Source organism: Gouania willdenowi, chromosome 3 (genome assembly GCF_900634775.1).
Source record: "Gouania willdenowi chromosome 3, fGouWil2.1, whole genome shotgun sequence".
NCBI classification, from domain to species: domain Eukaryota; kingdom Metazoa; phylum Chordata; class Actinopteri; order Blenniiformes; family Gobiesocidae; genus Gouania; species Gouania willdenowi.
The window spans coordinates 45,624,855-45,640,234 of NC_041046.1; the positions used below are offsets into that span (position 1 = coordinate 45,624,855).

Consider the following 15,380-nt stretch of genomic DNA (forward strand, 5'->3'; position numbering starts at 1 on the left):
CAGCATCCCTCGCTCCCCTTCATCCCTGCTCTGTGTCCGGTTATGTTCAGACTGCGGATCATTAAACTTTTTAAAAACATGTCCTCCTAAATAAAGAACAATGGTTCTCAATCTCAGGGCCGTAGCTCAGGTCAGGACAGGTCTGGATCCACTACAGGTCTGTGTGAGCCAGGACCAGGTGATCAATAATGATATTAATTATAATGATCTCTGCCACGAGGAGGAGCCTGTGGAGCTTAGTTCAACATTCTACAGGGATTAGAACCAGTTACAGGTCCAATTCCTGGGGTGGGCTTTGACTCTCTGGGTCAGCTATCAGTACACACTGATACTCTGTCACAGCTGCAGGCACACACTCACTCCCTCTGTTCACTCTGATGCTCTGTCACAGCTGTAGCCACACACTCACTCCCTCTGTTCACTTTGATGCTCTGTGACAGCTACAGGCACACACTCACTCCCTCTGTTCACTTTGATGCTCTGTGACAGCTACAGGCACACACTCACTCCCTCTGTTCACTCTGATGCTCTGTGACAGCTACAGGCACACATTCACTCCCTCTGTTCACTCTGATGCTCTGTGACAGCTAACGCCCTCACTGACACTTTATAAAACATGTTGCGTTAACCTTTTACGTGTGCAGACATGGTGAAAATAAAGTCTAATTAGTCTCAGACTAATTAGACTGAGACTAATTAGTTTCAATCTTATACGCGACATTTCCTGGTGTTTGTAAACAGCAGTGTGGTTTCCTAAAGTTTAGATCTGACTTCATTCCCGCTGACATCATTAATCACAGCCCCGCCCCCTGTAACATGATCTGAAAGCTGTGGGCATGTCTTAATGTCTCTTGTTGTTCTCCTCAGATGTTCGTGGATAACTTCCAGGAGGCTAAAGAAGCTCTGAGCTCAGCCACGGCTCAGGCGGCAGAAAAAGCAGCTTCCAGTGTCAGAGACTTTGCTCAGAAGAGCTTCCGTGTGTCCATGGACGTGTCCCTGAAGGCGCCGCTCATCATCATTCCTCAGTCCTCCACCTCCCACAATGCATTGCTCATGGACCTGGGTCTGATCACCGTGGGAAACTCCTTCTCTCTGTTGCCGGTGGAAGGATTCCCACTTCCTGCTGTGATGGAGACAATGAAGGTCCACCTGACCCAGCTCAAAGTCTGCAGGTACCTACTCAGAGATCTACTCAGAGATCTACTGCGATCTACTGATCCTCTTCGTCTTACAGGACCAAGCTGGGTCCTGATGTCTCACAGATGGACTGTGATGTTCTTCAGCCCATTGACCTGGAGCTGCTGGTCAGCAGGAACCTGTCCTCCTCCTGGTTCTCAAGGATCCCTGCGGTCCAGATCCAGGGAGTCCTCCACTCTCTCCACGTGAGCCTCTCCTCACACACAAATTTATAAAGTCTTCTTCTCTAACCAAAGGTCACTCTGGGCCATCAGGTGAGTTTGAGTGAGGAAGACCTCAGTGTTGTGATGAAGATCCTGGTAGAGAACATCGGAGAAGGAAGTAAAGCAGAGCGAGTGGAGGTCAGCAGGAAGAAGCTCACAGGTTGGTCTCAGAGGGAGCCACAGGAGAACCATGATGATGATGATGATGAAAGGATGAATGTTTGATGTCCAGATGAAGCTGGAGCTGCTGATCTTGAAGTGAAGACCCATCAGTGTGAGAATGGAGCAGGAGAAACTTCTGAGAACATCACCAAGCTGCTGCTCGACTTTCACATCAAAGAGGTACAAACAATAAATACGAAGAAGAAGAAATCAACGAGGGACATGTGTGTGTGTGTGTGTGTGTGTGTGTGTGTAGGTGCTGCTGACCCTGAGGAGAACCTCTCCGTTCCTCCTGCTCCGTTTCTCTCAGCTCGGCATCAACACTAAAGTGAGGAGGTTGGACACGTGTGGCTCCACCTACATCCGTCAGATCACTGTGGAGTGTCCAGGGTTCAACGGTCAGGACGTGTGATTGGACCTGTGCGTGCGTGCTCTTCACAGAACTCAGGTTGTTCATTGACTTGTGTGTGTTTCAGACTGTCGTGGTGCTCCTGTGTGTCTGGTCAGTTCTTTAGTGGAACCTGGATCAGAGCTGCTGAAAGTACAGTACCTAAAGGTAATCAGATTACATAGTGCAGTACCTAAAGGTAATCAGATTACAAAGTGCAGTACCTAAAGGTAATCAGATTACAAAGTGCAGTGCCTAAAGGTAATCAGATTACAAAGTGCAGTACCTAAAAGTAATCAGATTACAAAGTGCAGTACCTAAAAAGAATCAGATTACAAAGTGCAGTACCTAAAAGTAATCAGATTACAAAGTGCAGTACCTAAAAGTAATCAGATTACAAAGTGCAGTACCTAAAAGTAATCAGATTACAAAGTACAGTGCCTAAAAGTAATCAGATTACAACGTACAGTGCCTAAAAGTAATCAGATTACAAAGTGCAGTACCTAAAAGTAATCAGATTACAAAGTGCAGTACCTAAAAGTAATCAGATTACGACGTACAGTGCCTAAAAGTAATCAGATTACAAAGTGCAGTACCTAAAAGTAATCAGATGACCAGTCAAACCATCATCTCTCTGTGTTCAGGCTGATCGTTCTGCTCCAAACTTCTCCAGCTTCTACAAAAACACAGAACAGATGATCAACGTGAGTCACACACACACATTGAGCCCTGATTGCACCGTACAAAGAGGAGTCTGGTACAGACGTGATGTATCCATAAATCACAGGGCAGTGTGTGTTTGTGTGTGTGTGTGTGTGTGTAGGTGACATTCAGCTCGTTGGACCTCACTCTCCACACTGAGGCGCTGTTGTCCACTATGTCCTTCCTGTCCACTGCTCTGTCCTCAGGCAGCATCTCCTCCACAGACGCAAGCATCCGTCCTAAGGTGGACAACCTTCGTCAGTCCAGCAGCTGCAGTGAGTGACACACACACACACACACACACACACATGCTTTGTCATGATGGTCTTTAGTTGGTCCTTAGGCCTCTTCTCCAGTCCTGCTGTGGTGTAGTTGCCCTAGGTGTAGTTGCCGTAGGTGTAGTTGCCCGGTGTAGTTCCCCTAGGTATACAGTAGTTGCCCTTGGTATAGTTGTCCTAGGTGTAGTTGCCCGGTGTAGTTGCCCTATCGTTGTCGTAGGTGTAGTTGCCCTATGTGTTGTTGCCTGGTGTAGTTGCCGTAGGTGTTGTTGCCCTAGGTGTAGTTGCCGTATGTGTTGTTGCCCTAGGTGTAGTTGCCCTATAGTTGCCGTATGTGTTGTTGCCCTAGGTGTAGTTTCCTGGTGTAGTTGCCCTATAGTTGCCGTATGTGTTGTTTCCTGGTGTAGTTGCCCTTGGTGTAGTTGCCATATGTGTTGTTGCCGTAGGTGTAGTTTCCTGGTGTAGTTGCCCTATGGTTGCCGTAGGTGTAGTTGCCCTATGTGTAGTTGCCTGGTGTTGTTGCCGTAGGTGTTGTTGCCCTAGGTGTGGTTTCCTGGTGTAGTTGCCCTAGGTGTAGTTGCCCTATCGTTGCCGTAGGTGTAGTTGCCGTAGGTGTTGTTGCCCTAGGTGTTGTTGCCCTAGGTGTAGTTTCTTGGTGTAGTTGCCCTATAGTTGCCGTATGTGTTGTTGCCCTAGGTGTAGTTTCCTGGTGTAGTTGCCCTTGGTGTAGTTGCCCTATCGTTGTCGTAGGTGTAGTTGCCCTATGTGTTGTTGCCTGGTGTAGTTGCCGTAGGTGTTGTTGCCCTAGGTGTAGTTGCCGTATGTGTTGTTGCCCTAGGTGTAGTTTCCTGGTGGAGTTGCCCTAGGTGTAGTTGCCCTATCGTTGCCGTAGGTGTAGTTGCCCTATGTGTAGTTGCCGTATGTGTCGTTGCCCTAGGTGTAGTTAACTGGTGTAGTTGCCCTAGGTGTAGTTGCCCTAGGTGTAGTTGCCGTATGTGTTGTTGCCGTATGTGTTGTTGCCCTAGGTGTAGTTTCCTGGTGTAGTTGCCCTATAGTTGCCGTATGTGTTGTTTCCTGGTGTAGTTGCCCTTGGTGTAGTTGCCATATGTGTTGTTGCCGTAGGTGTAGTTTCCTGGTGTAGTTGCCCTATGGTTGCCGTAGGTGTAGTTGCTCTATGTGTAGTTGCCTGGTGTAGTTGCCGTAGGTGTTGTTGCCCTATCGTTGCCGTAGGTGTAGTTGCACTATGTGTAGTTGCCGTAGGTGTTGTTGCCCTAGGTGTTGTTGCCCTAGGTGTAGTTGCCCTATCGTTGCCGTAGGTGTAGTTGCACTATGTGTAGTTGCCGTAGGTGTTGTTGCCCTAGGTGTTGTTGCCCTAGGTGTAGTTGTCCTATAGTTGCCCTAGGTGTAGTTTCCTGGTGTAGTTGCCCTTGGTGTAGTTGCCCTATCGTTGCCGTATGTGTTGTTGCCCTAGGTGTAGTTTCCTGGTGTAGTTGCCCTAGGTGTAGTTGCCCTGTCGTTGCTGTAGGTGTAGTTGCCCTATGTGTAGTTGCCGTAGGTGTTGTTGCCCTAGGTGTAGTTTCTTGGTGTAGTTGCCCTATAGTTGCCGTATGTGTTGTTGCCCTAGGTGTAGTTTCCTGGTGTAGTTGCCCTTGGTCTAGTTGCCCTATCGTTGCCGTAGGTGTAGTTCCCTGCTGACAGTGGAAGATGTGGAGGACATCTATCTGCTAGAGGTCATGATCTTTGGCCTGCTAATGATGGGGGTATGTGCCTTTCTGATGTATCGTATGATGAGGCGACTTTCCGAGGATATGAAGGTACTTTGAAAGGAAAAGAACTTTTCGTTTGGAGAGTTGGAGGAACGTAAACAACGACTGGAAAAGAAAGCTCGAGGAGATACGGAGAAAAAGGACAGAGAGGAGGAGTAACAACAGGAACAAGGACTGCAGACGAGAACACAAAAAGGAAAAAAAAAAACGTTAATGAAAAGATGAAATTATGGTATAAAGAAGATAAGAATGTTTGACCAGGGAAGAAACGAGGTTTGATGTAAGATTATCTGTGTTCAAATCAGGGGACGGATCTAGAAAAGCAAAATGCTTTTTTCCGTCGCCCTTTCCGGCATGAAAAAAAGACAAAAAAAAAAAAAAACGATAATGTGATTTTGCTCTGAATGTCAAAGTGAATTTCTGTGATTGCAACCATGTCGGAAATGAACTGAATAAATAAATAAATAAAATAAATAAATGTGTAGTTTCCTGGTGTTGTTGCCCTAGGTGTAGTTTCCTGGTGTAGTTGCCCTATAGTTGTCGTATGTGTAGTTGCCCTAGGTGTAGTTTCCTGGTGTAGTTGCCCTAGGTGTAGTTGCCGTATGTGTTGTTGCCCTAGGTGTAGTTTCCTGGTGTAGTTGCCCTAGGTGTAGTTGCCCTATCGTTGCCGTAGGTGTAGTTGCCCTATGTGTAGTTTCCTGGTGTAGTTGCCGTATGTGTAGTTGCCCTAGGTGTAGTTTCCTGGTGTTGTTGCCCTAGGTGTAGTTGCCGTATGTGTTGTTGCCGTATGTGTTGTTGCCGTATGTGTAGTTTCCTGGTGTAGTTGCCCTATGGTTGCCGTAGGTGTAGTTGCCGTAGGTGTAGTTTCCTGGTGTAGTTGCCCTATGGTTGCCGTAGGTGTAGTTGCCCTATGTGTAGTTGCCGTAGTGTTGTTGCCTTAGGTGTAGTTTCCTGGTGTAGTTGCCCTAGGTGTAGTTGCCCTATCGTTGCCGTAGGTGTAGTTGCCCTATGTGTAGTTGCCGTAGGTGTTGTTGCCCTAGGTGTAGTTTCTTGGTGTAGTTGCCCTATAGTTGCCGTATGTGTTGTTGCCCTAGGTGTAGTTTCCTGGTGTAGTTGCCCTAGGTGTAGTTGCCCTATCGTTGCTGTAGGTGTAGTTGCCCTATGTGTAGTTGCCGTAGGTGTTGTTGCCCTAGGTGTAGTTTCTTGGTGTAGTTGCCCTATAGTTGCCGTATGTGTTGTTGCCCTAGGTGTAGTTTCCTGGTGTAGTTGCCCTTGGTGTAGTTGCCCTATCGTTGCCGTAGGTGTAGTTCCCTGCTGACAGTGGAAGATGTGGAGGACATCTATCTGCTAGAGGTCATGATCTTTGGCCTGCTAATGATGGGGGTATGTGCCTTTCTGATGTATCGTATGATGAGGCGACTTTCCGAGGATATGAAGGTACTTTGAAAGGAAAAGAACTTTTCGTTTGGAGAGTTGGAGGAACGTAAACAACGACTGGAAAAGAAAGCTCGAGGAGATACGGAGAAAAAGGACAGAGAGGAGGAGTAACAACAGGAACAAGGACTGCAGACGAGAACACATCACATAAAAAAACGATGATGTGATTTTGCTCTGAATGTCAAAGTGAATTTCTGTGATTGCAACCATGTCGGAAATGAACTGAATAAATAAATAAATAAAATAAATAAATGTGTAGTTTCCTGGTGTAGTTGCCCTAGGTGTAGTTGCCGTATGTGTTGTTGCCCTAGGTGTAGTTTCCTGGTGTAGTTGCCCTATAGTTGCCGTATGTGTAGTTGCCGTAGGTGTAGTTTCCTGGCGTAGTTGCCGTATGTGTAGTTGCCCTAGGTGTAGTTACCTGGTGTAGTTGCCGTATGTGTAGTTTCCTGGTGTAGTTGCCCTAGGTAAAGTTGCCGTAGGTGTAGTTTCCTGGTGTAGTTGCCCTAGGTGTAGTTGCTGTATGTGTTGTTGCCCTAGGTGGTGGTGGTGTTGTGCGTTCATCCTGCTACATAAGGAGACCCCCTGGTTCAGGATCTCCACAGGGATGGAGTCTGGACCTGAAGGGGTGTGGCCAAAGCTCTGATGGTGGGTAGGTTGGGAGTTCTTCCTGTGAAATAAACTGTGGCTGGTTTAAGACTCAATGTTCTCGCAGGGCACACTGAACTAGCATCACAGCAACCTGTGGACTACACACACACACACACACACACACACACACACACACACACACACGCACTGTGTGTAACTGTGTCCTGCTCTCAGCGTCCTCCGAGGACAGTCATGTGATCGATCTGAAGGTGATGATGACTTTGGGATCCTTCAACGTTCTACTGTGTGACCAAAGCTGTGACATCACCAACATCAAGATCAAAGGTTAGGACACACCCACATCGCCCCCTACCATGTTTTACCTTTACTCTCACACTGTGTGTGTGTGTGTGTGTGTGTGTGTGTGTGTGTGTGTGTGTGTGTGTGTGTGTGTGTCAGGTCTCCATGGCTCTCTGCTGGTCCAGGGTTCTCACACCCACGTGTCGACCCGCCTCCAGGACTTCTTGGTGCTGAATGTGGATCCTGAGAGCGTCCATAAGAAGGTCAGAACAAACATTATATTACCCAGAATCCTTTGTGCGCAGAGGCAGGATGTTAAACGCTGTGACCTTTGACCTCCAGGCCATCTCTATCCTTGGGGAGGAGGTGTTCAGCTTCAGTCTCAATCTTACCCCCAACGCCACCGAGGGCTCAGGTTACAGCGACGTGTCAAGGACGGATGGCACAGTGAAGCTGACGGTGGGCTGTGTGAGGGTGGTCTACCTGCACAGGTTCATTATGGCTCTGCTGGTGAGGCCTTCATCATCATGATCATCATCATCATGCAGGTCTCCCTGAGCTCCTGTGGGACCTTCAGAGGTGCAGGTCCTGTTCCACTGAAGAACAGATGGTTTCATCTGATCTTCTCTCAGTGTTTGGTCTGAACATGTTGGTTCCAAAGGAGCTCAGCTGAGATTCAAGTTTATCTTCTGAAGAACCTGTGAACTTTTTGTCAGATGATGTTTGTGTTGTCAGAACTTCTCCAACAGCTTCCAGGTGGCTAAAGAAGCTCTGAGCGTGGCTACGGCTCAGGCAGCAGAGAAGGCGGCCAGCAGCGTCCGAGACTTCGCTAAGAAGACATTCCGTCTGTCGGTGGATGTCAGACTGAAGGCCCCCATCATTGTGGTCCCTCAATCCTCCAGGTCCCACGAGGCTCTGCTGGTGGACCTGGGTCTGATCACAGCACGAAACTCCTTTCTTCTGACCAAGGTGGAAGGACGGCCGCTGCCCGCCGTCATCGACCACATGGAGGTGGAGCTGACGAAGTTGAAGCTCTCACGGTCAGTCTGAGGATTATGAAACTGTGTTGAAGGATGTCCTGCTCTGACCTGCGTTCCTTTCAGGATCTCCACGGAGACGTTCTCTGAGCAGAGCGGCACGGAGCTGCTGGAACCAGTGAACCTTCACCTGAATGTCAGGAGGAACCTGTCTGCTGCCTGGTACAAGGAGATACCTGCTGTGGATGTGGATGGTGATCTGAAGCCCATGAAGGTGTGAAGAGCACAGCTCGTTGTTCTTCCTCTGTTTGTACAGAGAGAATAATAATAACAAATAATAATGATAATAATGATTGATTGTTCATCTGTGTGCAGCTGCAGCTCAGTCAGGACGACCTGAAGGTTCTCCTCAGGATCCTGTTTGAGAACCTCAGTGAGGCCCAGGTCAGAGATCATCCTCAGCAGGTAGCTCAGCAGCTACACAGGCCTGCAGCGCCCTCCGCAGGTCAGTAACTGCTACTGCATCAGCTTTACCTACAGATTATAAATGATTATAACAGACTGTGCTGTAGGGTCACTTAGGTTGTGTTATCGTGTGATTATAATTATTCTGCCGTGGTGCGTTCAGGGGATGCTGGGAAATTGCAGAGGAGCAGCAGCAGTGAAGATGAGAAGGAAGAAGAAATAATGAAGTTTAACTTCAACATCAAATCTCTTGGTCTGGTTCTGTATGGCAGCGACTCATCCCTGGTGGGTCACTGGTTCCCGTCACTGGTGTCATATGGTTCTAATGGTTTTGATGGTCTCTGTGGTCCTCAGCCCTTCCAATTGCAGCACCAGCAAGATCTCAGACTGGGAGAGCTGGTCCTCCACCTGCTCTCCTTCTCAGGGATGATGCAGAGTGGCGGCGGCGTGGAGGTTAGCGCCGTGCTAACAGCTCTGACTCTGGACGACCTCAGGAGCGGCGTGGAACGGGCGTCATCACGGTAACTGTTCCAGAGTTTACACAGTATACTACTGTGTAAACTACTACTACTACTATAAACAATATTAATAATAATCTCATTTATTATTCTAGGGATTTGTTTTGAACGTAATAATTGCATTTGTCTTTCTGATGTAGCAAACTGCAATAAATGCGTAATAATCACATTTATCGTTCTAACGTAGCAAATTGTTATAAACACGTAATAATATCAGTCGTCATTGTTGCTATCTCAACTCAGTAAAATGCATCTTCCTCTAGATAAAACACCCTCATGGGACTCTTTCTGTTGTTTGGTTTTGTTATTCACGCAAGGTTCAGTCGCACCATATTTTATAAAATCCTGAATAGAGCCTAGTGGACACCTTCCAGGTTGGCCATGCTCAGATTAAGAAGCAGCGATGTGTGCTGGAGGTGTGAGAGAGGGGTGGGGACCCCACTGCATATGCTGTATGACTGTGAAAAAACTAAAAAGATGTGGGATTTGATAATCGATTGCTTAAATGGGATATTCAGGTTACACCTGGTCAAAGAACCCTCCATCTGTATACTGGGTATTTTAGGAGACAGTGTTGTTTTATCTAAATGTCATAGACTATGGTGTCGTCTCGTTCTGGTAATGCAGAATAATATTACGGCACTGGAAATCAACTAATTTGTTCTTTTTTAAATAATGGATAGAGGTGTTAAGCACAATAACAAGCAGTGTTGGGAACGTTACTTTAAAAAAGTATTTAGTTATAATTACTCACTACTTCTTCAAAAAAGTATCTGCGTTAGTAACTAAATTACTCTATAATAAAACTAACTCATTACCAAGGAAAGTAACTATTTGCGTTACTATTAAAAAAAAAAAAGTTGCTATATGTCAAAGAATTCACATTTTTTAGATGCGTGTGTCGTTGTGAGGTGCTTCATTAAATATGAGTTGTTTACAACAAATGTGGACAAAGTCTTCACTCCTGGATATAATGAACACTTCACATGTACGTTCTTGTCTTTGACCATAATTAATATAAAGTAGTGTTTGTATCGTCACCTTAAAAATGACAACTTTTCATCAGATTGTTCCACGCTCACCATCTCTGCTGATTCATCACATCTGCTGTGTGTGTGTGTGCGTGTGTGCGCGCGCGTGCGTGCGTGCGTGCGTGTGTGTGTGCGCGTGTGCGTGTCGCATGTGCTGGCACGCCGCCTTAACCAATCATAATCTCTCACCTTGTTTTTAACCCGCCTCCTCACAACAGCTGAGTCACAAGCCGGGGATGTTTTCATATAACAGTTTATTCAATCAATGCATGTAACGCACCACATTTAACGTTCAGTGACAATAACGGCGTTGTAACGGCGTAAGAAGTAATTATTTAGATTACCCCGTTACTGAAAAACAAACGCCGTTACATAACGCCGTTATTTTAAATGCCGTTATTCCAAACACTGATAACAAGCTATGAGCGGATCATTTATAGAGTAGGAGGACCTGTTTAAGGAGATATGGGACCCATTCCTCAGTCATATCAGATGCATGTAGTGTATCTGAAAATCCCAGGGTGTTGTTTGTTTTTGATTGTCTGCTGTCTGGCCTGAGTGAGGTTTTTTGCCTTTGGTTGTACCTGTTTCTACATACATGTATGTGTTTATATATATGTAGATTCAAAACAAAAAAAAAAGAAAGGAAAAGCAAGTTAACAGTTGTATGGGACATTGTTTGAGCGGTCTGCACTTTTAAAGTGTAGTTGATGTGGAAGTACATACTGTATATACATTTTGTTGTGTGGACTGTGTAGCTTGGATACTTTTCAAAACATAATAAAAAAATTTAAAAAAAACGTGTAATAATCACAGTTATCGTTCTAATGTAGCAAACCGTTATAAAAGCGTAATAATCGCATTTATTGTTCTAACATAGCAAACGTTATGAATGCATAATAATTGTATTATTATTCTAACGTAGCGAACAGTTAACTCATAATAATTGCATTTATCATTCTAATTTAGCAAACCGTTATAAACATGTAATGATTGCATTTATCGTTCTAACTTAGCGAACAGTTAACGCATAATAATCTCATTTATCGTTTTAATGTGGCGAATAGCAAACCCTTTATAATTGAGTTTAACATTCTAATGTAGCGAACTGTTATAGATGCGTAATAATTGGTTATCGTTCTAACGTAGGGAACTGTTATAAACGTTTTATAATCACATTTATCATTCTAACGTAGCGAACATTTAATGCGTAATAATCGCAGTTATCATTCTAACGTAGGGAACTGTTATAAACATGTTATAATCACATTTATCATTCTAATGTAGAGAACCGTTATAAACGCATAATAATCACATTTATTGTTCCAATCTAGGGAACCATTATAAACACGTAATATCGCATTTATTGTTCTAACATAGCGAGCCGTTATAAATGTGTAATAATCACATTTATTGTTGTAACGTAGCGAGTAGTTTTAAATGTTTAATAATCACATTTATCGTAACGTAGTGAACCGTTATAGATGCGTGTGTGTGTGTATTAAAAGTATCTACATCTATGTATCAGTATTGTATTGGTTTGGAGAGAAGTGGTATCAGGGCATCCTGTGATTGGTTCTCAGGAGCGTGGGTGTGTCCTGTTGATAATGCTGGCCTGTGATTGGCTCTTAGGATGGTGGGGCGCAGAGAGCAGGAGGGTTCTGAGCCCATGATGGACCTGACATTCCGTCAGAGGTCAGGGAGGAAGGAGGTGGTGACGGTTCTACAAAAGATCTACCTCTGCGCCTCCGTGGAGTTCCTGCTCGCTGTGGGAGAATTCTTCCTGCAGGCGCTGCCTCAGAGCTCTGCCTCCAATGCCTCGTCTGCAACCGGCGACAGAACGCTCGCCAAACAGAACATGGGACCACAAGCTAGGCCCCAGAATGGTGAGAGAAACCCTTAGTAGGGCAGCAGGGGCGCTCATCAGCAGAAAGTCTCTTCTATTCACTCTAGATTTATGTTCACACACAGTCTGAAGGGACACCTCTAAAGCCTGAATCTGCTCCGTTTGGGCGTCTTCATTTTGTAGTTTTCTGTGGTAGTTTGTGTAGACTGTTCCTGGTAGTTTACTCGTTAAACAGTCCTCCTCCCTCAGCCTCGGGTTCTGGTTCGATGCTGAGCAGTTTCCGGGCTGTGGTGGTGGACCCAGAGGTTTTGTTTGTGGCCAGCCTGAGGTTGGCTGATGCTCCTGCACTCGCCGCTTCCTTTCAGTGCGACATGACGTTGCAGACGGAGGAGGGCGGAGCTACGAGCGTCAGAGCCAACCTGAGAGAACTGAAGGTTCTGGCGTGTCCGTTCATCAGAGACCAGGAGAACTGTGCTGTCACCACCGTGAGTGTCCACAGGGGGCGACACACGCTAATGAGTCAGAATAAGTTTGTAATATTTGTGTCTTTTGTGTTTTTGTTTTGTTTTGTGTGATTTGTGTTTGTTCTATTTCATCCTTACTGACTTCCAGAGGCGGTGCTCAAAGCACTGGATGTTCCATCTCGCGCATGCGTAGGTCGAGTAATTATATCAACAAAGTCACCTGTGACCCCTGGATGACCCAGTGTTATCAGGTGATCAGTTCCTTCTATCTTCTCGCGATTACGGCTAACGATAGCAGGTCGGTTGCCATTCACAGCTTGTCGCTTGTAGCTTCGTAACCATAAGGTTGCCGCCTCTCGTCCGCTAGAAGCTGCAACTCGCTGTTTTCCCTTTAAGTGGGGCTGGGACACTACAGTTTGCGGCAGGTGAGTGCACCGCTTCGACATAGTGACCAGTTTACCAGGGGTTGCCTGAGGTGGTGAGTACCGTACCACTTTGTTGTCATCGGCTGTGCTGGTTCAGACTCTGTAGCTCCGCGGCTACGCCGCTGTCTCTTTTTGGTGATTAAACAGCTAAGGTTTCTCTGCTGTGTTGCTACGCTGCTTCGTTAGCACCGATGTGGTTACCCTGACCGGTGGATTTGCTGATGTGAGGCCAACACGGGCCTCCCGGCACTCTGCTATTAAGCGGCGGCCGGTGTTTTCAGTGTGTACGCTGAGCGGCTGCATTCGCGGCTGCTCTCTCTCTCTCTAATTATTATTCATAAATACAGTTATTGATAATAATTGTTAATATTTATTAATTAATAATAGTAAATACAAGAGAATTAGAGAAGGATGGACTGTCATTTGTGTGTCTCCTGCATGGCCCTCCTTCAGGCAGTGGACGGTCAAAATCAATGTCCTGTGTGCCTGACCAAGAGAGGAGGCATCCGATAAGTCATGCATGAACTTCAGTTTTATGACTCATGCACTGCGACTCTCCAGGTTGGCTGAGGCTGAGGGCACAATAGACCGGCATGGCATCCGGCGATCCTCCTCTGAAGGCAAGGAAGGTTGATGCTCTGACTAACAAGGTGGATGCTCTCACCACCGAGTTTGTGCAGATTAAGGCCATCTTGCTTAACCTACAGACAGAACCCGGTGTGCCAGTCTTTGCAGCTAACCCTGTCGCAGGTCCATCCTACCTTTGGGAGAAGGATGCAATGTCCATGGCAGCATCCTGTACTCTGTTTGGTGATGCTGACGGGGACGGGCAGGATGAGCTTGCCTCACAGGCTTCTCATGCCTTTTCAGAAGGTTCTAGTAGGACCTCATCTGTAGGCTCAGTGTCTAGCCGTGGCACTGTGCAGCCGGCAATGCGTACGGCCTTGGCACGCCTTGGGTTGAATGAAGCCCTGGTCCCTACCCGAACGGCCTTTTTTCAGGCAGGCCCCCAACACCTTGGCCTTTGTGGTGCCTCCCTCTGACCCCTACATTGCGCAGCCCCGCAGATGCTTGCCTGACTCGAGGGTTCTCTCCCATCATACAAGCAATGGCAGGGTTCTGGCAGCCATGCATGATGCTGGCAGCTATGGCTTGGAACAGCAAGCTCCAGTTGAGCCTGCCATTGCAGCATTGACAGTTTCCCCAGATGAGGCCATGAGACCAGATGCACGCTGCTCCCGATCTCAGTGCAGATTGACTGACGATCTTCTCACTTGCAGTTATAATATGGCTGCCCGTATGAGACGTCGAGGTAATTCTCTGTCACACCTGGTACTGGCTTTGTTGAGTACCTTGCAGGATTCCAGGTCGGAGCCACAGTCCCCTCTATCCGAGCCATGTCACAGAACACTACCTTCTCTGCTGATTGTGCCGGGCCAGACCTTTGGCCCAGCGACATTGCAGGCCTTGGAGCGTAGTGTGCAGGTTGGCCAAACAATGCAGAAGTTTGCCAGTTTACGCCAGGCTCCCCATGCCCCTCCTAGGCCGGGACATTTGGCAGGATGGGTGCGGATCACCCATGCCCACGGCCAACTGCTCGCCCATCTGGGCAGTCCAGCGGCCTGCAGGTCACAATACCAGGTAATCGGCAACGCCGTGCAGTCACACAGCCATCTGTTCAGATGTCTAGGGGTTCTGGACCACGTTACCGCCCCCCTCCAGGGCCCCAAGGGGCAAGGGGGGTGGAACCTGAAACCTCTGGGGCCGGTCGTCAGACGCCTTTCCCAGTAGCAGCTCCCCTCTGGAAAGAGCAGACCACATACCCTTGGGTAGTGTCCACGCTATCCAGAGGTTACACATTACAGTTCTGATGCCGGTCCCCTAGTAGTCAGAGATCTCGTGAAATCCCTTGTGCTACGTCACAAGGTAGTCACCCTTCTGGGGAAGTGTGCCATCGAGTTAGTGAACCCAGAGGCTTGCCTCAGCAGGTGTTACTCCACTTATTTTCTTGTACCCAAAAAAGAGGGTGGATTTTGCCCGATCATGGACTTGAGGGGGTTGAGCCAGTTTCTCAAAGTTCTCCCCTTCCATATGCTGCATGTAGCAGATGTCCTTCAGACTGTCTCAGCAGGAGACTGGTTGGTGATGGTGGTGTCGCAGCTGCTCTGTCACCATTACAGGCCAGCGGAGTTTCAAAACTCCCCTATCTGGACGAGTGGCTAGTCATTTCTCTGACTTGGGAGCAGGTGTTGAGTTACACTGCTGCTCTTCTCAGTCATGTGGAAATCTAGGCCTCAAGGTAAATTATGCCAAGAGCAACCTTGTACCCAGTCAGGTTGTGAGGTAATTAGGGCTCGTGCTGGATACCTCAGTAATGTGGTCCTCCCTCTCTCCGGAGTGAGCCTTCGCCATCCTAAGCCTTCTACAGTGTTTACAGCATGGCGCCCTCCTGCAGTATGGCCTAGTCCTGCAACTCATGGGGATGTTGGCCTCGGCATCCATGGTCATACCACTAGGGCTTCTAACACTGCACCCCTTTCAGGTATGAATGAACAGCCTGCATTTAGACCCCAGCCACCACCGGCACAAGGTGGTCGGGGTGTCTGCCCAGTGTCTCTTTACCCTCCGACCCT

General features: G+C 47.3%; 1 protein-coding gene across 1 annotated transcript in view; it reads left to right on the plus strand.

Annotated features, from left to right (window-relative positions):
• LOC114460389 (vacuolar protein sorting-associated protein 13C-like) overlaps positions 1-15,380 on the plus strand; it is a 62,640-nt gene that overhangs the window by 19,864 nt on the left and 27,396 nt on the right. Inside the window, 18 exon segments of the mRNA XM_028442347.1 lie at positions 868-1,172; positions 1,235-1,382; positions 1,452-1,560; positions 1,633-1,742; positions 1,819-1,960; positions 2,039-2,118; positions 2,595-2,654; positions 2,774-2,927; positions 6,956-7,066; positions 7,181-7,284; positions 7,364-7,531; positions 7,757-8,061; positions 8,125-8,272; positions 8,374-8,503; positions 8,627-8,748; positions 8,818-8,984; positions 11,645-11,898; positions 12,108-12,343. Coding sequence (XP_028298148.1) covers positions 868-1,172; positions 1,235-1,382; positions 1,452-1,560; positions 1,633-1,742; positions 1,819-1,960; positions 2,039-2,118; positions 2,595-2,654; positions 2,774-2,927; positions 6,956-7,066; positions 7,181-7,284; positions 7,364-7,531; positions 7,757-8,061; positions 8,125-8,272; positions 8,374-8,503; positions 8,627-8,748; positions 8,818-8,984; positions 11,645-11,898; positions 12,108-12,343 — 2,853 coding nt within the window.